Raw genomic sequence first — 23,738 nt, 5'->3', positions numbered from 1 at the left:
GCTGTTACTGTAATAATGGAGAGGGGCAGAGAGCTGTTACTATAACAATGGAGAATGATTCTGGCAGAGGAGAGGTAGAATTTCAGTGTGCGATTCATAAAGGGTAGAGGGAAAAAGAAAAGCACATTCTTTGTCTTAACTCTAGCACATGGATTTGGTCCCACAGTTACCAGCACGTGGGAATGACCACAGGTTTAAAGCATTGTTTTTTCCTTGCTTGTTTTTCTTTTGTTTCCACAGTTCTGTGATGTTTCTCAATGTTTGTTATGTGGTGAAAAGCAGCAGACCGACAGCTCCTTGGCCCAGAGTCTGACTGTGTTCTGTCTGGTCTAAAGGGACATGTTACAGTCCCTCTGAGGGGGACATTGTCCTCCATAACACAGCTCACATGCTCCATGTTACTAGCAACACTCACAGCTCAACTCATATCCAAACCTCTTTTTGCTTTTCAGTTTAAAAGCAAACATCAACACAGATGTTCTGCAAATCTATAACCTCTCTAATATTTTTGTAGGTGTTCTAGAGAGAAGCGTGAAGGGGGAGGCCAGTGCCCTCACTAAAGCCAAGACCCTCTACAGATCCTGCACCAATGAGAGTGAGTCTGCTAGTCTGTTTTGTTGAGGTCAATTACATTTCAATTCAGTAAGTCATTAAAGTCCAATTAGTTGTCTACCTTTAAGCTGTGAGTTAACCTGGGTCACTTTTGTGTTTTTTTTCCCTCTGAAGGTCAGATTGAGAAAAGGGGCGGAGCTCCTTTACTAGACATACTTCCTAATGTGTTTGAGTGGCCAATAGCAACAGACCACTGGGAGACTGTCTATGGTGAACGACACTATGCCCTTCGACCTCTGTGTTTCCTACACCTATTTTAGTTTGCCTCTCCTCAAACCAATTATCTCCTCTCCTCAAACTAATCCTCTCCTCAAACCAATTATCTCCTCAAACCAATTATCTCCTCTCCTCAAACCAATCCCCTCCTCTCCTCAAACCAATCCTCTCCTCAAACCAATTATCTCCTCAAACCAATTATCTCCTCTCCTCAAACCAATCCTCTCCTCTCCTCAAACCAATCCTCTCCTCTCCTCAAACCAATCCTCTCCTCAAACCAATTATCTCCTCTCCACAAACCAATCCTCTCCTCTCCTCAAACCAATTATCTCCTCAAACCAATCCTCTCCTCTCCTCAAACCAATCCTCTCCTCTCCTCAAACCAATTATCTCCTCTCCTCAAACCAATCCTCTCCTCAAACCAATCCTCTCCTCTCCTCAAACCAATCGTCTCCTCTCCTCAAACCAATTATCTCCTCTCCTCAAACCAATCCTCTCCTCAAGCTTATTCTCTCCTCAAACCAATCGTCTCCTCAAACCAATCCTCTCCTCTCCTCAAACCAATCCTCTCCTCTCCTCAAACCAATCCTCTCCTCAAGCTTATTCTCTCCTCAAACCAATCGTCTCCTCAAACCAATCCTCTCCTCTCCTCAAACCAATCCTCTCCTCTCCTCAAACCAATCCTCTCCTCTCCTCAAACCAATCCTCTCCTCTCCTCAAACCAATCCTCTCCTCAAACCAATCGTCACCTCAAACCAATTATCTCCTCTCCTCAAACCAATCCTCTCCTCAAACCAATCCTCTCCTCTCCTCAAACCAATCCTCTCCTCTCCTCTCCTCAAACCAATCCTCTCCTCTCCTCAAACCAATTATCTCCTCAAACCAATCCTCTCCTCTCCTCAAACCAATCCTCTCCTCTCCTCAAACCAATTATCTCCTCTCCTCAAACCAATCCTCTCCTCAAACTAATCCTCTCCTCTCCTCAAACCAAACCTCTCCTCAAACCAATCGTCACCTCAAACCAATTATCTCCTCTCCTCAAACCAATCCTCTCCTCTCCTCAAACCAATTATCTCCTCTCCTCAAACCAATCCTCTCCTCAAACCAATCCTCTCCTCAAACCAATCCTCTCCTCAAACCAATTATCTCCTCTCCTCAAACCAATCCTCTCCTCAAACCAATTATCGCCTCTCCTCAAACCAATCCTCTCCTCAAACCAATTATCGCCTCTCCTCAAACCAATCCTCTCCTCTCCTCAAACCAATCCTCTCCTCTCCTCAAACCAATTATCTCCTCCTCAAACCAATCCTCTCCTCTCCTCTCCTCTCCTCAAACCAATTATCTCCTCTCCTCAAACCAATTATCTCCTTTCCTCAAACTAATTATCTCCTCTCTTCTCTTCTCTTGTCCTCAAACTAATTATCTCCTCTCTTCTCTTCTCTTGTCCTCAAACCAATCATCTCCTCTCTCCTACTTAGGGAACACATGGAAGTTGGAGGATGCCATTGCCAGACTAAATGAGAAATATGGAACTCAAGTCTTGGTTAATTTTTTTATCGGCACTGATGACAAAGACTCCAATTCACACATCATTCATGTAGGTGGCGTCACATGCACATACACTTGAACACACCTACACCCCATCACATGACTGTCAGATGCACAGACACTTGAACACACCTACACCCCATCACATGACTGTCAGATGCACATACACTTGAACACACCTACACCCCATCACATGACTGTCAGATGCACATACACTTGAACACACCTACACCCCATCACATGACTGTCAGATGCACAGACACTTGAACACACCTACACCCCATCACATGACTGTCACATGCACAGACACTTGAACACACCTACACCCCATCACATGACTGTCAGATGCACAGACACTATAGACGGTGTACAGGCCAACATTTGTTGTGTTACAAAGTGGGATTGGAATATACAGTACCAGTCAAAAGTTTGGACACATCTACTCATTCAAGGGTTTTCCTTTATTTGTTCTATTTCCTACATTGTAGAATAATAGTGAAGACATCAAAACTATGAAATAACACATATGGATACATGTAGTAACCAAAAAGGTGTTAAACAAATCAAAATATATTTTAGATTTTAGGTTCTTCAAAGTAGCCACACTTTGCCTTGATGACAGCTTTGTACACTTTTCTTATGTTTGGTGCAAATCCAACACATCACTGAGTAACTACCTCCCTATTTGCAAGCCTGGTGGTGGCTGCATCATGGTATGGGTATGCTTGACATCGGCAAAGACCAAAGTTTTTCAGGATGAAAAGAAACTGGATGGAGCTAAGAACAGGCAAAATCCTAGCTTCAGTCGGCTTTAAACCAGACACTGGGAGAGGTGGAAGGTAGCCTAGTGGTTAGAGGAGGCAGGTAGCCTAGTGGTTGGAGGAGGCAGGTAGCCTAGTGGTTAGAGGAGGCAGGTAGCCTAGTGGTTGGAGGAGGCAGGTAGCCTAGTGGTTAGAGGAGGCAGGTAGCCTAGTGGTTGGAGGAGGCAGGTAGCCTAGTGGTTAGAGGAGGCAGGTAGCCTAGTGGTTAGAGGAGGCAGGTAGCCTAGTGGTTAGAGGAGGCAGGTAGCCTAGTGGTTAGTGGTGGTTAGAGGAGGCAGGTAGCCTAGTGGTTAGAGGAGGCAGGTAGCCTAGTGGTTAGAGGAGGCAGGTAGCCTAGTGGTTGGAGGAGGCAGGTAGCCTAGTGGTTAGAGGAGGCAGGTAGCCTAGTGGTTGGAGGAGGCAGGTAGCCTAGTGGTTAGAGGAGGCAGGTAGCCTAGTGGTTAGAGTGGGCAGGTAGCCTAGTGGTTAGAGGAGGCAGGTAGCCTAGTGGTTAGAGGAGGCAGGTAGCCTAGTGGTTAGAGGAGGCAGGTAGCCTAGTGGTTAGAGGAGGCAGGTAGCCTAGTGGTTAGAGGAGGCAGGTAGCCTAGTGGTTGGAGTAGGCAGGTAGCCTAGTGGTTAGAGGAGGCAGGTAGCCTAGTGGTTAGAGGAGGCAGGTAGCCTAGTGGTTAGAGGAGGCAGGTAGCCTAGTGGTTAGAGGAGGCAGGTAGCCTAGTGGTTAGAGGAGGCAGGTAGCCTAGTGGTTGGAGTAGGCAGGTAGCCTAGTGGTTAGAGGAGGCAGGTAGCCTAGTGGTTAGAGGAGGCAGGTAGCCTAGTGGTTAGAGGAGGCAGGTAGCCTAGTGGTTAGAGGAGGCAGGTAGCCTAGTGGTTAGAGGAGGCAGGTAGCCTAGTGGTTAGAGGAGGCAGGTAGCCTAGTGGTTAGAGGAGGCAGGTAGCCTAGTGGTTAGAGGAGGCAGGTAGCCTAGTGGTTAGAGGAGGCAGGTAGCCTAGTGTTTAGAGTAGGCAGGTAGCCTAGTGGTTAGAGGAGGAAGGTAGCCTAGTGGTTAGAGGAGGCAGGTAGCCTAGTGGTTAGAGGAGGCAGGTAGCCTAGTGGTTAGAGGAGGCAGGTAGCCTAGTGGTTAGAGGAGGCAGGTAGCCTAGTGGTTAGAGCGTTGGGCCAGTAACCTAAAGGTTGTTAGTTCAAATACCTGAGCCAACAAAGTGAGACATCTCTCTGTGCCCTTGAGCAAGGCACTTAATCATAATTAGCTCCAGGTCTGCTGTACTACTATGGCCGACCCTCTAAAATGACACATTTCACTGCCCCTATCTGGTGGATGTAAAAGTGCTTCACCTTGCAGCAGGACAATAATTTCCATCACAAAGCCAAATCTACACAGGATTTGCTTTGAAGAAAACAGAGGATGTTCCTGAGTGGCCAAGTTTAAATCTTTAACTTAAATCTGCTTGAAAGTCTATGGCAAGGCTTGAAGATGGCGGACTAGCCATGATCCCCGACACCTTGACAGAGCTTAAAGAATGTTGCAAAAGAATAATGGGCAAATATTGCACAAAGCTCTTATGAGACTTACCCAAGAAGATTCTGCCTGCCCCTGAACAGGCAGTTGACCCACTGTTCCTAGGCCGTCATTGAAAATAAGAATTTGTTCTTAACTGACTTGCCTAGTTAAATAAAGGTAAAAAATGTAAAAAATTCACAGCTGTAATCCCTGCCAATGGTGTTTGTAACATGTGTTCACTCAGAGGGTGTGAATACTTATCTAATCAAGATATATTAGCGTTTTATTTTTCGTTCATCTTTTTATTTTATTTTAATGATTTTCTCTTCCACTTTGACGTTACATGTTATTTTGTGTAGATCACAACAACAACAACAACAACAACAATAACAACAAAAAACAGTTCAATCCATTTTAACCCCACTTTGTAACACAATAAAATGTTACATAAACACACCTGTACACCATTATATGATAGACACATAAACACACCTGTACACCATTATATGATAGACACATAAACACACCTGTATCCCATTATATGATAGACACATAAACACACCTGTACCCCATTATATGATAGACACATAAACACACCTGTACCCCATTATATGATAGACACATAAACACACCTGTATCCCAAACACACCTTATATGATAGACACATAAACACACCTGTACCCCATTATATGATAGACACATAAACACACCTGTACCCCATTATATGATAGACACATAAACACACCTGTACCCCATTATATGATAGACACATAAACACACCTGATAGACACATAAACACACCTTATATGATATGACACATAAACACACCTGTACCCCATTATATGATAGACACATAAACACACCTGTACCCCATTATATGATAGACACATAAACACACCTGTACCCCATTATATGATAGACACATAAACACACCTGTACCCCATTATATGATAGACACATAAACACACCTGTATCCCATTATATGATAGACACATAAACACACCTGTACCCCATTATATGATAGACACATAAACACACCTGTACCCCATTATATGATAGACACATAAACACACCTGTACCCCATTATATGATAGACACATAAACACACCTGTACCCCATTATATGATAGACACATAAACACACCTGTACCCCATTATATGATAGACACATAAACACACCTGTACCCCATTATATGATAGACACATAAACACACCTGTACCCCATTATATGATAGACACATAAACACACCTGTACCCCATTATATGATAGACACATAAACACACCTGTACCCCATTATATGATAGACACATAAACACACCTGTACCCCATTATATGATAGACACATAAACACACCTGTACCCCATTATATGATAGACACATAAACACACCTGTACCCCATTATATGATAGACACATAAACAAACACCTGTACCCCATTATATGATAGACACATAAACACACCTGTACCCCATTATATGATAGACACATAAACACACCTGTACCCCATTATATGATAGACACATAAACACACCTGTACCCCATTATATGATAGACACATAAACACACCTGTACCCCATTATATAAACACACCTATGACACATAAACACACCTGTACCCCATTATATGATAGACACATAAACACACCTGTACCCCATTATATGATAGACACATAAACACACCTGTACCCCATTATATGATAGACACATAAACACACCTGTACCCCATTATATGATAGACACATAAACACACCTGTACCCATTATATGATAGACACATAAACACACCTGTACCCCATTATATGATAGACACATAAACACACCTGTACCCCATTATATGATAGACACATAAACACACCTGTACCCCATTATATGATAGACACATAAACACACCTGTACCCCATTATATGATAGACACATAAACACACCTGTACCCCATTATATGATAGACACATAAACACACCTGTACCCCATTATATGATAGACACATAAACACACCTGTATCCCATTATATGATGATAGACACATAAACACACCTGTACCCCATTATATGATAGACACATAAACACACCTGTATCCCCATTATATGATAGACACATAAACACACCTGTACCCCATTATATGATAGACACATAAACACACCTGTACCCCATTATATGATAGACACATAAACACACCTGTAGACACCACACCTGTACCCCATTATATGATAGACACATAAACACACCTGTGATAGACACATAAACCCATTATATGATAGACACATAAACACACCTGTACCCACATAATATGATAGACACATAAACACACCTGTATCCCATTATATGATAGACATAAACACACCTGTACACATCCCATTATATGATAGACACATAAACACACCTGTACCCATTATATGATAGACACATAAACACACCTGTACCCACCTGTTATATGATAGACACATAAACACACCTGTACCCCATTATATGATAGACACATAAACACACCTGTACCCCATTATATGATAGACACATAAACACACCTGTATCCCATTATATGATAGACACATAAACACACCTGTACCCCATTATATGATAGAAACACACCTAATTATATGATAGACACATAAACACACCTGTAATTATATGATAGACACATAAACACACCTGTACACCATTATATGATAGACACATAAACACACCTGTACCCCATTATATGATAGACACATAAACACACCTGTACCCCATCACATGATAGACACATAAACACACCTGTACCCCATTATATGATAGACACATAAACACACCTGTATCCCATTATATGATAGACACATAAACACACCTGTATTATTATATGATAGACACATAAACACACCTGTACCCCATTATATGATAGACACATAAACACACCTGTACCCCATTATATGATAGACACATAAACACACCTGTACCCCATTATATGATAGACACATAAACACACCTGTACCCCATTATATGATAGACACATAAACACACCTGTATGTACCCATTATATGATAGACACATAACACACCTGTACCCCATTATATGATAGACACATAAACACACCTGTATATTATATGATAGACACATAAACACACCTGTGATAGACACATAAACACACCTGTACCCCATCCCATTATATGATAGACACATAAACACACCTGTACCCCATTATATGATAGACACATAAACACACCTGTACCCCATTATATGATAGACACATAAACACACCTGTATCCCATTATATGATAGACACATAAACACTGTGATAGACACATAAACACACCTGTACCCATTATATGATAGACACATAAACACACCTGTACACATAAACCCATTATATGATAGACACATAAACACACCTGTACCCCATTATATGATAGACACATAAACACACCTGTACCCCATTATATGATAGACACATAAACACACCTGTACCCCATTATATGATAGACACATAAACACACCCATGATAGACACATAAACACACCTGTACCCCATTATATGATAGACACATAAACACACCTGTACACCATTATATGATAGACACATAAACACACCTGTACACCATTATATGATAGACACATAAACACACCTGTACACCATTATATGATAGACACATAAACACACCTGTATCCCATTATATGATAGACACATAAACACACCTGTACACCATTATATGATAGACACATAAACACACCTGTACCCCATTATATGATAGACACATAAACACACCTGTACCCCATTATATGATAGACACATAAACACACCTGTACCCCATTATATGATAGACACATAAACACACCTGTATCCCATTATATGATAGACACATAAACACACCTGTACCCCATTATATGATAGACACATAAACACACCTGTACCCCATTATATGATAGACACATAAACACACCTGTACCCCATTATATGATAGACACATAAACACACCTGTACCCCATTATATGATAGACACATAAACACACCTGTACCCCATTATATGATAGACACATAAACACACCTGTACCCCATTATATGATAGACACATAAACACACCTGTACCCCATTATATGATAGACACATAAACACACCTGTACCCCATTATATGATAGACACATAAACACACCTGTACCCCATTATATGATAGACACATAAACACACCTGTACCCCATTATATGATAGACACATAAACACACCTGTACCCCATTATATGATAGACACATAAACACACCTGTACCACATAAACATTATATGATAGACACATAAACACACCTGTACCCCATTATATGATAGACACATAAACACACCTGTACCCCATTATATGATAGACACATAAACACACCTGTACCCCACATAAACACACCTGTACCCCATGATAGACACATAAACATGATAGACACATAAACACACCTGTACCACATAAACACACCTGTACCCCATATATGATAGACACATAAACACACCTGTACCCCATTATATGATAGACACATAAACACACCTGTACCCCATTATATGATAGACACATAAACACACCTGTACCCCATTATATGATAGACACATAAACACACCTGTACCCCATTATATGATAGACACATAAACACACCTGTACCCCATTATATGATAGACACATAAACACACCTGTACCCCACATAAACACACCTGTATATATGATAGACACATAAACACACCTGTACCCCATTATATGATAGACACATAAACACACCTGTACCCCATTATATGATAGACACATAAACACACCTGTATCCCATTATATGATAGACACATAAACACACCTGTACCCCATTATATGATAGACACATAAACACACCTGTACCCCATTATATGATAGACACATAAACACACCTGTACCCCATTATATGATAGACACATAAACACACCTGTACCCCATTATATGATAGACACATAAACACACCTGTACACCATTATATGATAGACACATAAACACACCTGTACCCCATTATATGATAGACACATAAACACACCTGTACCCCATTATATGATAGACACATAAACACACCTGTACCCACATAAACACACCTATATTATATGATAGACACATAAACACACCTGTACCCCATTATATGATAGACACATAAACACACCTGTACACCATTATATGATAGACACATAAACACACCTGTACACCATTATATGATAGACACATAAACACACCTGTACACCATTATATGATAGACACATAAAAACACCTGTATCCCATTATATGATAGACACATAAACACACCTGTACCCCATCACTTGTACCCCTTAACCCTCTCTCATAGTTAGGGATTCAGTGTACCCATTTGCTCAGTAAACTACCCTAAATCTAACCTAGGCAGTGTTAAGTATTCACACACTAATCTCTCTGAACTTGATGTTTCCAGTGAGTGCTTTGTCTTTCACCTGCTGTTGAATGATTGTGTCCTGATTCTCTCTCCTCTGCCAGTTTGACCAGCAAACCAGCCTTGGTCTCTTATCCAGAGAGCATTATACCTGCACCGGGCCCTACGCAGAGGTAAGACTGTACCTGCTACACACATGTTAATGATATCCAGTTCTCTGGCCGGGTCTGTGGAGGAAATTCGTTCCCTGGGTCTGTGGAGGAAATTAGTTCTCTGGGTCTGTGGAGGAAATTAGTTCTCTGGGTCTGTGGAGGAAATTAGTTCTCTGGGTCTGTGGAGGAAATTAGTTCTCTGGGTCTGTGGAGGAAATTCGTTCCCTGGGTCTGTGGAGGAAATTCGTTCCTGGGTCTGTGGAGGAAATTATTTCTCTGGGTCTGTGGAGGAAATTATTTCTCTGGGTCTGTGGAGGAAATTAGTTCCTGGGTCTGTGGAGGAAATTAGTTCTCTGGGTCTGTGGAGGAAATTAGTTCTCTGGGTCTGTGGAGGAAATTAGTTCTCTGGGTCTGTGGAGGAAATTAGTTCCCTGGGTCTGTGGAGGAAATTCGTTCCCTGGGTCTGTGGAGGAAATTAGTTCTCTGGGTCTGTGGAGGAAATTAGTTCTCTGGGTCTGTGGAGGAAATTAGTTCTCTGGGTCTGTGGAGGAAATTAGTTCCCTGGGTCTGTGGAGGAAATTAGTTCCGTGGGTCTGTGGAGGAAATTAGTTCTCTGGGTCTGTGGAGGAAATTAGTTCCCTGGGTCTGTGGAGGAAATTCGTTCCCTGGGTCTGTGGAGGAAATTCGTTCTTTGGCCCGGTATGTCAAAGTCTAGGTTTCAAGGAAATTTTTTCTCTGGACCGGTATGTCAGAGTCTAGGTTTCACGGAAATTCGTTCTTTGGCCTGGTATGTCAAAGTCTGGGTTTCAAGGAAATGTGTTCTCTGGCCGGGTATGTCGGATTCTAGGGTATGTCGGATTCGTTCTTTGGCCAGGTATGTCTGGGTTTCAAGGAAATTACTTCTCTGGCCGGGTATGGTGGGGATCTGGGTTTCAAGGAAATTAGTTATCTGGCCAGGTATGTCTGGGTTTCAAGGAAATTAGTTCTCTGGCCGGGTATGTCAGAGTCTGGGTTTCAACCCCATGTTGTTCTGATCACTGGTCCATCCACCCAGAACATACAATGACCCACTTCCGCAGTGGCTGCAAGCCCTCGGCATCAGTCTAGGATAAGATCACCATCCTCTCTAGGTAATTACGTTGGGTCCAAATCTCCAGCATGGTTTAATGAACATCCAGAACTAGATGTGAAGACCTCTAAAGCTGATGAGATTTGAACCTGAATATTTTGCTGTAGTTTAATGATTGAACTAATCTTTAGCATTGACATGCTCTAATGAGTTTGTGTTAGTGTGGTTTAACACAGACCTCCAAATAAGCCTGTTTGTCTGAGGTCTCTGTTAGGAAGAAACTATAAACCACATTATGATCCATTTCCCCCTTAAACACCAATCTGATGTTTGGCCCACGGATAACCTGTGTTCCAACTTATCTAACTGTCAATGTGTCTAGCTGGAGTGTGTGTGTGTGTGTGTGTGTGTGTGTGTGTGTGTGTGTGTGTGTGTGTGTGTGTGTGTGTGTGTGTGTGTGTGTGTGTGTGTGTGTGTGTGTGTGTGTGTGTGTGTGTGTGTGTGTGTGTGAGATGCCATCTGGAGCAATGTGATCATTAAAATAATGAAGTGAGATGACCGATTTGGTCGCAGCCCAACTCAAACCAGATGTGAGTGTTTGGGGTGGATATTATCTGGTATGGTTTCACCACTGATTTGTATTCTGAAAGGATTCTGTACTTACCAAACTTGGCGTGGGGGATAGGAGTGTGTGTGTGTATGTGTGTGTGTGTGTGTGTGTCATTGATTAGACAGATTATATTTTCATAGTGTTCTCTTCCTGTCTCTTAATACCAAACAGAGGATGATGAAGCCTAATATATATTTACAGTGATGTGAATCAATCTCTCATTCTTCCTCATCTACCCAACTACTTATGACAACTTTTTTCTGTTCTGATATGAATACAGTATATTTCATCGTATTTCCAGTGATGTGAATACAGTATCTCTCATTGTATGTCCAGTGATGTGAATACAGTATCTCTCATTGTATGTCCAGTGATGTGAATACAGTATCTCTCATTGTATTTCCTGTGATGTGAATACAGTATCTCTCATTGTATTTCCTGTGATGTGAATACAGTATCTCTCATTGTATTTCCTGTGATGTGAATACAGTATCTCTCATTGTATTTCCAGGATGTGAATACAGTATCTCTCCAGTGATGTGAATACAGTATCTCTCATTGTATTTCCAGTGATGTGAATACAGTATCTCTCATTGTATTTCCAGGGATGTGAATACAGTATCTCTCATTGTATGTCCAGTGATGTGAATACAGTATCTCTCATTGTATTTCCTGTGATGTGAATACAGTATCTCTCATTGTATTTCCTGTGATGTGAATACAGTATCTCTCATTGTATTTCCAGGGATGTGAATACAGTATCTCTCATTGTATTTCCAGGGATGTGAATACAGTATCTCTCATTGTATTTCCAGGGATGTGAATACAGTATCTCTCATTGTATTTCCTGTGGTGTGAATACAGTATCTCTCATTGTATTTCCAGGGATGTGAATACAGTATCTCTCATTGTATTTCCTGTGGTGTGAATACAGTATCTCTCATTGTATTTCCAGTGATGTGAATACAGTATCTCTCATTGTATGTCCTGTGATGTGAATACAGTATCTCTCATTCTTCATCATCTAGCCAACTACTTATGACTACTTTTTTTCTGTTGATACTACAATACATGTTTTTAATGTGTGTCTGTTTGTCTGTCTGTCTGTGTGTGTGTGTGTGTCCTCCCAGCCATGTAGAGCATATGAACAGTTCATGATAGACGTGGCCAGGTTGATCCGTACCGACCGCAGCCTAGAGGTCAACGAGACCCAAATCAGAGAGGAGGTCACCAGGGTCATTGAGCTGGAGAGGGAGATCGCCAACGTAAGTTCAACACTGCTGCTCTAGGAAAACCTGCTTTACTTACCATCTGCTTTAGTTTTGTAACTTCAGCCCTTAACCATCTCTCCATCACTGTGTTTATGAAGCCAGACTTCAGCCATTAAGCATCTCTCCATCACTGTGTTTATGAAGCAAAACTTCAGCCCTTAACCTACTCTCCATCACTGTGTTTATGAAGCCAGACTTCAGCCCTTAAGCATCTCTCCATCACTGTGTTTATGAAGCCAGACTTCAGCCCTTAACCATCTCTCCATCACTGTGTTTATGAAGCCAGACTTCAGCCCTTAACCATCTCTCCATCACTGTGTTTATGAAGCCAGACTTCAGCCCTTAACATCTCTCCATCACTGTGTTTATGAAGCCAGACTTCAGCCCTTAACCTACTCTCCATCACTGTGTTTATGAAGCCAGACTTCAGCCATTAAGCATCTCTCCATCACTGTGTTTATGAAGCCAGACTTCAGCCCTTAACCATCTCTCCATCACTGTGTTTATGAAGCCAGACTTCAGCCCCATCACTGTGTTTAACCAGACTTCTCCATCACTGTGTTTATGAAGCCAGACTTCAGCCCTTAACCTACTCTCCATCACTGTGTTTATGAAGCCAGACTTCAGCCCTTAACCTACTCTCCATCACTGTGTTTATGAAGCCAGACTTCAGCCCTTAACCTACTCTCCATCACTGTGTTTATGAAGCCAGACTTCAGCCCTTAACCATCTCTCCATCACTGTGTTTATGAAGCCAGACTTCAGCCCTTAACCATCTCTCCATCACTGTGTTTATGAAGCCAGACTTCAGCCCTTACCACCTCTCCATCTTACTGGTTGTGGCTTTAACCAATCGACGGTGGTTCTTACCAGTTGTGTCAACAAGGGGACGCTGGTTCTAACCAGTTGTGTCAACCAGGGAGGCGCTGGTTCTAACCAGTTGTGTCAACCAGGGGCTCTGGTTCTGTTGTGTTCACCAGGCGGCTCTGGTCCTTACCAGTTGTGTTTACAACCAGGGGCGCTGGTTCCAGTTGTGTTTACCAGCCGGCTCTGGTCCTTACCAGTTGTGTTTACCAGGCGGCTCTGGTCCTTACCAGGTGTTTAGGCGCTGGTCCTTACCAGTTGTGTTTACCAGGCGGCTCTGGTCCTTACCAGTTGTGTTCACCAGGCGGCTCTGGTCCTTACCAGTCTGGTCAACCAGGTGTTCAGGCGCTGGTTTTAACCAGTTGTGTCAACCAGGGGGGCGCTGGTCCTCACCAGTTGTGTTCACCAGCCAGGCTCTGGTCCTTACTGGTTCACCAGGCGGCTCTGGTCCAGTTGTGTCAGGCCACCAGGTGTTCAGGCGCTGGTCCTTACCAGTTGTGTCAGCCGGCTCTGGTCCTTACCAGGTGTTTACCAGGCGGCTCTGGTCCTTACCAGTTGTGTTTACCAGGCGGCTCTGGTCCTTACCAGTTGTGTTTACCAGGCGGCTCTGGTCCTTACCAGTTGTGTTCACCAGGCGGCTCTGGTCCTTACCAGTTGTGTTTACCAGCCGGCTCTGGTCCTTACCAGTTGTGTTCACCAGGCGGCTCTGGTTTTTACCAGTTGTGTCAACCAGGGGGCGCTGGTCCTCACCAGTTGTGTTCACCAGCCGGCTCTGGTCCTTACCAGTTGTGTTCACCAGGCGGCTCTGGTCCTCACCAGTTGTGTTTACCAGGCGGCTCTGGTCCTTACCAGTTGTGTTCACCAGGCGGCTCTGGTCCTTACCAGTTGTGTTTACCAGCCGGCTCTGGTCCTTACCAGTTGTGTTCACCAGGCGGCTCTGGTCCTTACCAGTTGTGTTTACCAGGCGGCTCTGGTCCTTACCAGTTGTGTTTACCAGGCGGCTCTGGTCCTTACCAGTTGTGTTCACCAGGCGGCTCTGGTCCTTACCAGTTGTGTTTACCAGCCGGCTCTGGTCCTTACCAGTTGTGTTCACCAGGCGGCTCTGGTCCTTACCAGTTGTGTTTACCTGGTCGGCTCTGGTCCTTACCAGTTGTGTTCACCAGGCGGCTCTGGTCCTTACCAGTTGTGTTTACCAGCCGGCTCTGGTCCTTACCAGTTGTGTTCACCAGGCGGCTCTGGTCCTTACCAGTTGTGTTCACCAGCCGGCTCTGGTCCTTACCAGTTGTGTTCACCAGGCGGCTCTGGTCCTTACCAGTTGTGTTCACCAGCCGGCTCTGGTCCTTACCAGTTGTTGGGTTAAGCAAGCGCTGAGCCCATGGGCTCTTTCTTAACAAATTTGTAGCAGATCCCTGTGTTTCCCATAGCTCAGTGCTACACTGCTGCCTTTTACAGGACAATCAGGCTGCTCTGTTACTGACATTTACAGGGTAGGGACCCCTGGGCCTCCAACCATGCTGGTGTGTGTGTGTGTGTGTGTTGAAAAACAGACATTTATGATGGGACCAGCGGTGCCTGTTTTTGACAATTGGACTCTGTGAAAGCCAGAGGACAGATCGTCAATCCAAATCTATTTAATGCTTTATTTGATATAGAGTTAATGGTGTTTGAGCTGAATTTGCAAATTGTGCTCTCTCTCCTTTCTCTCTCACCCTCTTTCGCTGTCTCTCCCCCAGGCAACTGATACTCCAGAGGACCGTAACAACCCAGTTCTCCTCTACAACAAAATGGAGCTGGGAGTTCTCAATGCTAACTTCAGCCTGGAGGTCGACACACAAGTAAGAGACTGTGTTGTCTGCTCTGTTAAGTATGTCTGATAAATCCCTCCTCTCAGGTGATGATGATAAACCCCTCCTCTCAGGTGATGATGATAAATCCCTCCTCTCAGATGATGATAAACCCCTCCTCTCAGGTGATGATAAACCCCTCCTCTCAGATGATGATAAACCCCTCCTCTCAGATGATGATAAACCCCTCCTCTCAGGTGATGATAAACCCCTCCTCTCAGGTGATGATAAACCCCTCCTCTCAGATGATGATAAACCCCTCCTCTCAGATGATGATAAACCCCTCCTCTCAGGTGATGATAAACCCCTCCTCTCAGATGATGATAAACCCCTCCTCTCAGATGATGATAAACCCCTCCTCTCAGGTGATGATAAACCCCTCCTCTCAGATGATGATAAACCCCTCCTCTCAGGTGATGATGATAAACCCCTCCTCTCAGATGATGATAAACCCCTCCTCTCAGGTGATGATAAACCCCTCCTCTCAGATGATGATAAACCCCTCCTCTCAGATGATGATAAACCCCTCCTCTCAGGTGATGATGATAAATCCCTCCTCTCAGATGATGATAAACCCCTCCTCTCAGGTGATGATAAACCCCTCCTCTCAGATGATGATAAACCCCTCCTCTCAGATAATGATAAACCCCTTGTCTCAAATTATGAAAAACCCCTCCTATCAGGTGATGAAAAACCCCTCCTCTCAGATGGTGATGATAAACCCCTCCTCTCAGATGGTGATGATAAACCCCTCCTCTCAGGTGTTGATGATAAACCCCTCCTATCAGGTGATGAAAAACCCCTCCTCTCAGATGGTGATGATAAACCCCTCCTCTCAGATGTTGATGATAAACCCCTCCTCTCAGGTGTTGATGATAAACCCCTCCTGTCAGGTGATGATAAACCCCTCCTCTCAGGTAATGATGATAAACCCCTCCTCTCAGATGATGATAAACCCCTCCTGTCAGGTGATGAAAACCCCTCCTATCAGGTGATGAAAAACCCCTCCTCTCAGGTGTTGATGATAAACCCCTCCTCTCAGGTGTTGATGATAAACCCCTCGACTCAGGTATTGATGATAAACCCCTCCTCTCAGATGTTGATGATAAACCCCTCCTCTCAGATGGTGATGATAAACCCCTCCTCTCAGATGATGATAAACCCCTCCTCTCAGGTGTTGATGACAAATCCCTCCTCTCAGGTGTTGATGATAAACCCCTCCTCTCAGATGATGACAAATCCCTCCTCTCAGGTGTTGATGATAAACCCCTCCACTCAGGTGTTGATGATAAACCCCTCCTCTCAGATGGTGATGATAAACCCCTCCTCTCAGGTGATGATAAACCCCTCCTTTCAGGTAATGATAAACCCCTCCTCTCAGGTGATGACAAATCCCTCCTGTCAGGTGATGAAAAACCCCTCCTCTCAGATGGTGATGATAAACCCCTCCTCTCAGGTGATGACAAACCCCTCCTGTCAGGTGATGATAAACCCCTCCTCTCAGGTGATGATAAACCCCTCCTCTCAGGTGATGATAAACCCCTCCTCTCAGGTGATGATAAACCCCTCCTCTCAGGTGATGATAAACCCCTCCTGTCAGGTGTTGATGATAAACCCCTACTCTCAGGTGATGATAAACCCCTCCTCTCAGGTGATGATAAACCCCTCCTGTCAGGTGATGAAAAACCACTCCCCTCAGATGGTGATGATAAACCCCTCCTCTCAGGTGATGATAAACCCCTCCTCTCAGGTGATGATAAACCCTTCCTGTCAGGTGATGAAAAACCACTCCCCTCAGATGGTGATGATGAACCCCTCTCAGATGGTTATGATAAACCCCTCCTCTCAGGTGATGATGATAAACCCCTCCTCTCAGATGATGATAAACCCCTCCTGTCAGGTGATGAAAACCCCTCCTATCAGGTGATGAAAAACCCCTCCTCTCAGGTGTTGATGATAAACCCCTCCTCTCAGTTGTTGATGATAAACCCCTCCTCTCAGGTGATGATAAACCCCTCCTCTCAGATGATGATAAACCCCTCCTCTCAGATGATGATAAACCCCTCCTCTCAGGTGATGATGATAAATCCCTCCTCTCAGATGATGATAAACCCCTCCTCTCAGGTGATGATAAACCCCTCCTCTCAGATGATGATAAACCCCTCCTCTCAGATAATGATAAACCCCTTGTCTCAAATTATGAAAAACCCCTCCTATCAGGTGATGAAAAACCCCTCCTCTCAGATGTTGATGATAAACCCCTCCTCTCAGGTGTTGATGATAAACCCCTCCTATCAGGTGATGAAAAACCCCTCCTCTCAGATGGTGATGATAAACCCCTCCTCTCAGGTGTTGATGATAAACCCCTCCTGTCAGGTGATGATAAACCCCTCCTCTCAGGTAATGATGATAAACCCCTCCTCTCAGATGATGATAAACCCCTCCTGTCAGGTGATGAAAACCCCTCCTATCAGGTGATGAAAAACCCCTCCTCTCAGGTGTTGATGATAAACCCCTCCTCTCAGGTGTTGATGATAAACCCCTCCTCTCAGGTGTTGATGATAAACCCCTCCTCTCAGGTATTGATGATAAACCCCTCCTCTCAGATGGTGATGATAAACCCCTCCTCTCAGATGATGATAAACCCCTCCTCTCAGGTGTTGATGACAAATCCCTCCTCTCAGGTGTTGATGATAAACCCCTCCTCTCAGATGATGACAAATCCCTCCTCTCAGGTGTTGATGATAAACCCCTCCACCCAGGTGTTGATGATAAACCCCTCCTCTCAGATGGTGATGATAAACCCCTCCTCTCAGGTGATGATAAACCCCTCCTTTCAGGTAATGATAAACCCCTCCTCTCAGGTGATGACAAATCCCTCCTGTCAGGTGATGAAAAACCCCTCCTCTCAGATGGTGATGATAAACCCCTCCTCTCAGGTGATGACAAACCCCTCCTGTCAGGTGATGATAAACCCCTCCTCTCAGGTGATGATAAACCCCTCCTCTCAGGTGATGATAAACCCCTCCTCTCAGGTGATGATAAACCCCTCCTCTCAGGTGATGATAAACCCCTCCTGTCAGGTGTTGATGATAAACCCCTACTCTCAGGTGATGATAAACCCCTCCTCTCAGGTGATGATAAACCCCTCCTGTCAGGTGATGAAAAACCACTCCCCTCAGATGGTGATGATAAACCCCTCCTCTCAGGTGATGATAAACCCCTCCTCTCAGGTGATGATAAACCCTTCCTGTCAGGTGATGAAAAACCACTCCCCTCAGATGGTGATGATGAACCCCTCTCAGATGGTTATGATAAACCCCTCCTCTCAGGTGATGATGATAAACCCCTCCTCTCAGGTGATGATAAACCCCTCCTGTCAGGTGATGAAAAACCCCTCCTCTCAGGTGTTGATGATAAACCCCTCCTCTCAGGTGTTGACGATAAACCCCTCCTCTCAGTTGTTGATGATAAACCCCTCCTCTCAGGTGTTGATGATAAACCCCTCCTCTCAGGTGATGATTAACCCCTCCTCTCAGGTGATGACAAATCCCTCCTCTCAGGTGGTGATGATAAACCCCTCTCCTCAGATGTGTAATGAACTCGAGGGAGACATATAGCTGGTTTGAAGCTCAGATCGCAGCAGATGTTTAATGCAATTGTCCTTAGTAGGAGGCAGGTTGATGGGTTTAGGGGCAGGCAGAAGGTCATACACAGTAGGTCCAAATTGACAACAGTACAGGCAGGGAGTAGGCTAAATGCATCATGAGTGAGGCATGCAAAAACTATCATACACGAGATGCGATAAACCCCTCCTCTCAGGTGATGATGAACCCCTCCTCTCAGGTGTTTGACTGGAGTTACTTCACCAGGAAGATCATGGGGACTGTCGGCATCACTGTGCCTGACACAGAGAATGTTATCAACTACTCACCTAACTACTTCAGACGACTCAACCCTATCCTAGCCAAGAACACTAAGAGGTGAGAACATTGACTCAACCCTATCCTAGCCAAGTACACTGAGATCATTGACTCAACCCTATCCTAGCCAAGTACACTGAGATCATTGACTCAACCCTATCCTAGCCAAGTACACTGAGAACATTGACTCAACCCTATCCTAGCCAAGTACACTGAGAACATTGACTCAACCCTATCCTAGCCAAGTACACTGAGATCATTGACTCAACCCTATCCAAATCAAATCAAACATTGACTCAACCCTATCCTACATCAAGTACACTGAGAACATTGTTAATATCCTAGCCAAGTACACTAAGAGGTGAGATCATTGACTCAACCCTATCTAGCCAAGAACACTAATGAGAACATTGTAATATCCTAGCAAGAACACTAAGAGGTAAACATTGACTCAACCCTATCCTAGCCAAGAACACTAAGAGGTGAGAACATTGACTCAACCCTATCCTAGCCAAGCACACTGAGAACATTGACTCAACCCTATCCTAGCCAAGTACACTAAGAGGTGAGATCATTGACTCAACCCTATCCTAGCCAAGAACACTGAGAACATTGAGAAAAGCACATCTTTATAATATGATGCGAAGCGTCAGTTATTCAAACGTTCTCATTTCTAGTACATTTTAGATCAACTGTAGTTGCTGGTGTGGTGTTTCCATGTTGTTGTTTCCAGAGTCCTGCAGAACTACATGGTGTGGCGTTTTGTCATGAACATGGTGGTGGGTTTGAGCAGGCAGTACAGGGACACCAGGAAAGCCTTCCGCAAGGTACAGACACGCCATCTCCTCGTCCTTTCACTCTCACCTCCCTCCTTTCTCTGATCCGTCTTCTCTTCCTACATCTCACTATTTCTCTGGTGTGTGTGATGTCATCAGTGTGAGCCATGCCCTGCTGCCCCCTGCAGGCGCTGTTTAACAGTGCCACGTGGCCTTGGCGGCGGTGTGGCGGCAGTGTGTCATCTACGTCAACAACAATTGGACAACGCTGTCGGAAGACTGTACGTAGAGGAGTCCTTCTCTGGGGAGAGCAAAGAACTGGGGGAGGTTCACAGGGGGTGGGGTTGTGTGTCCTTGCCTGTTCAGATCACCCATTGGCTGACACAATAGGGTCTCATACCAGTGAGTTTATGCTCACACAGATTGTGATCCAAACACATATTTTCTATGAAACGTTTTGTCAGGCCCCTGACACATACACAGCTATTTTAAGCTCATTTTAAGTTCACTCTGAGGGCAAAGCATTGTTTTCCTTAACACTGAAAGAAGAGATGACTATCACATTCTGTTCAGAGGAACCTGGGCTGAGATCCACAATAGAGACATTATCAGTACATACTGATCTGTTTAAGTGTGTGTGTGTGTGTGTGTGTGTGTGTGTGTGTGTGTGTGTGTGTGTGTGTGTGTGTGGTTGTGTGTGTGTTAGATGGAAGAGATGATCTCTGTGATACGGGAGGTATTCATCAGTAACTTAGACCACCTAAGATGGATGGATGTAGAGACCAAGAAGGCTGCTGAGGAGAAGGTGAGACTCACCTGCCATTTGATATCTACCTGTTGACCTCAGGCTGACCTGTTTTACCTGTCTCTGTTTTACCTGTCTCTGTTTTACCTGTCTCTGTTTTACCTGTCTCTGTTTTACCTGTCTCTGTTTTACCTGTCTCTGTTTTACCTGTCTCTGTTTTACCTGTCCCTGTTTTACCTGTCCCTGTTTTACCTGTCTCTGTTTTACCTGTCTCTGTTTTACCTGTCTCTGTTTTACCTGTCTCTGTTTTACCTGTCTCTGTTTTACCTGTCTCTGTTTTACCTGTCTCTGTCTCTGTTTTACCTGTCTCTGTTTTACCTGTCTCTGTTTTACCTGTCTCTGTTTTACCTGTCTCTGTTTTACCTGTCTCTGTTTTACCTGTCTCTGTTTTACCTGTCCCTGTTTTACCTGTCTCTGTTTTACCTGTCTCTGTTTTACCTGTCTCTGTTTTACCTGTCTCTGTTTTACCTGTCTCTGTTTTACCTGTCTCTGTCTCTGTTTTACCTGTCTCTGTTTTACCTGTCTCTGTTTTACCTGTCTCTGTTTTACCTGTCTCTGTTTTACCTGTCTCTGTCTCTGTTTTACCTGTCCCTGTTTTACCTGTCCCTGTTTTACCTGTCCCTGTTTTACCTGTCCCTGTTTTACCTGTCTCTGTTTTACCTGTCCCTGTTTTACCTGTCTCTGTTTTACCTGTCTCTGTTTTACCTGTCTCTGTTTTACCTGTCTCTGTTTTACCTGTCCCTGTTTTACCAGTCTCTGTTTTACCAGTCTCTGTTTTACCTGTCTCTGTTTTACCTGTCTCTGTTTTACCTGTCTCTGTTTTACCTGTCTCTGTTTTACCTGTCTCTGTTTTACCTGTCTCTGTTTTACCTGTCTCTGTTTTACCTGCCTCTGTTTTACCTGCCTCTGTTTTACCTGCAGACTGTTTTACCTGTCTCTGTTTTACCTGTCTCTGTTTTACCTGTCTCTGTTTTACCTGTCTCTGTTTTACCTGTCTCTGTCTCTGTTTTACCTGTCTCTGTCTCTGTTTTACCTGTCCCTGTTTTACCTGTCCCTGTTTTACCTGTCTCTGTTTTACCTGTCCCTGTTTTACCTGTCCCTGTTTTACCTGTCCCTGTTTTACCTGTCTCTGTTTTACCTGTCTCTGTTTTACCTGTCCCTGTTTTACCAGTCTCTGTTTTACCAGTCTCTGTTTTACCAGTCTCTGTTTTACCTGTCTCTGTTTTACCTGTCTCTGTTTTACCTGTCTCTGTTTTACCTGTCTCTGTTTTACCTGTCCCTGTTTTACCTGTCTCTGTTTTACCTGTCTCTGTTTTACCTGTCCCTGTTTTACCTGTCCCTGTTTTACCTGCCCCTGTTTTACCTGCCCCTGTTTACCTGTCTCTGTCCCTGCCTGTCTCTGTTTTACCTGTCTCTGTTTTACCTGTCTCTGTCCCTGTTTTACCTGTCTCTGTTTTACCTGTCTCTGTTTTACCTGTCTCTGTCTCTGTTTTACCTGTCTCTGTCCCTGTTTTACCTGTCTCTGTTTTACCTGTCTCTGTTTTACCAGTCTCTGTTTTACCTGTCTCTGTTTTACCTGTCTCTGTTTTACCTGTCTCTGTTTTACCTGTCTCTGTCCTGTTTTACCTGCCCCTGTTTTACCTGCCCCTGTTTTACCTGCCCCTGTTTTACCTGTCTCTGTTTTACCTGTCTCTGTTTTACCTGTCCCTGTTTTACCAGTCTCTGTTTTACCTGTCTCTGTTTTACCTGTCTCTGTTTTACCTGTCCCTGTTTTACCTGTCCCTGTTTTACCTGCCCCTGTTTTACCTGCCCCTGTTTACCTGTCTCTGTCCCTGTTTTACCTGTCTCTGTTTTACCTGTCTCTGTTTTACCTGTCTCTGTCCCTGTTTTACCTGTCTCTGTTTTACCTGTCTCTGTTTTACCTGTCTCTGTCTCTGTTTTACCTGTCTCTGTCCCTGTTTTACCTGTCTCTGTTTTACCTGTCTCTGTTTTACCAGTCTCTGTTTTACCTGTCTCTGTTTTACCTGTCTCTGTTTTACCTGTCTCTGTTTTACCTGTCTCTGTCCCTGTTTTACCTGTCCCTGTTTTACCTGCCCCTGTTTTACCTGCCCCTGTTTACCTGTCTCTGTCCCTGTTTTACCTGTCTCTGTTTTACCTGTCTCTGTTTTACCTGTCTCTGTTAGTTTCTGTGGTCAACAAAATGGAGTGATGGTCAGACTTTTTCCGAAGGGGCCTGTCTCTGTTTTACCTGTCCCTGTTTTACCTGTCTCTGTTTTACCTGTCTCTGTTTTACCTGTCTCTGTTTTACCTGTCTCTGTTTTACCTGTCTCTGTTTTAGCCTGTCTCTGTCTCTGTTTTAGTCTCTGTTTTAAAGTCTC

General features: G+C 44.0%; 1 protein-coding gene across 1 annotated transcript in view; it reads left to right on the top strand.

The window, feature by feature from the left end:
• The window catches only part of LOC112267493 (neprilysin-like), a 99,078-nt gene that overhangs the window by 59,219 nt on the left and 16,121 nt on the right, over positions 1-23,738 (top strand). The window contains 11 exon segments of the mRNA XM_042297690.1: positions 515-595; positions 727-822; positions 2,307-2,425; positions 10,151-10,219; positions 13,008-13,142; positions 15,746-15,847; positions 19,703-19,839; positions 20,513-20,606; positions 20,758-20,812; positions 20,815-20,876; positions 21,262-21,360. Coding sequence (XP_042153624.1) covers positions 515-595; positions 727-822; positions 2,307-2,425; positions 10,151-10,219; positions 13,008-13,142; positions 15,746-15,847; positions 19,703-19,839; positions 20,513-20,606; positions 20,758-20,812; positions 20,815-20,876; positions 21,262-21,360 — 1,049 coding nt within the window.

The sequence above is a fragment of the Oncorhynchus tshawytscha genome, linkage group LG14 (genome assembly GCF_018296145.1).
Source record: "Oncorhynchus tshawytscha isolate Ot180627B linkage group LG14, Otsh_v2.0, whole genome shotgun sequence".
Classification (NCBI taxonomy): domain Eukaryota; kingdom Metazoa; phylum Chordata; class Actinopteri; order Salmoniformes; family Salmonidae; genus Oncorhynchus; species Oncorhynchus tshawytscha.
The sequence above is the reverse complement of the archived record's forward strand: the minus strand, read 5'-3'. Positions and strand labels throughout refer to the sequence as shown.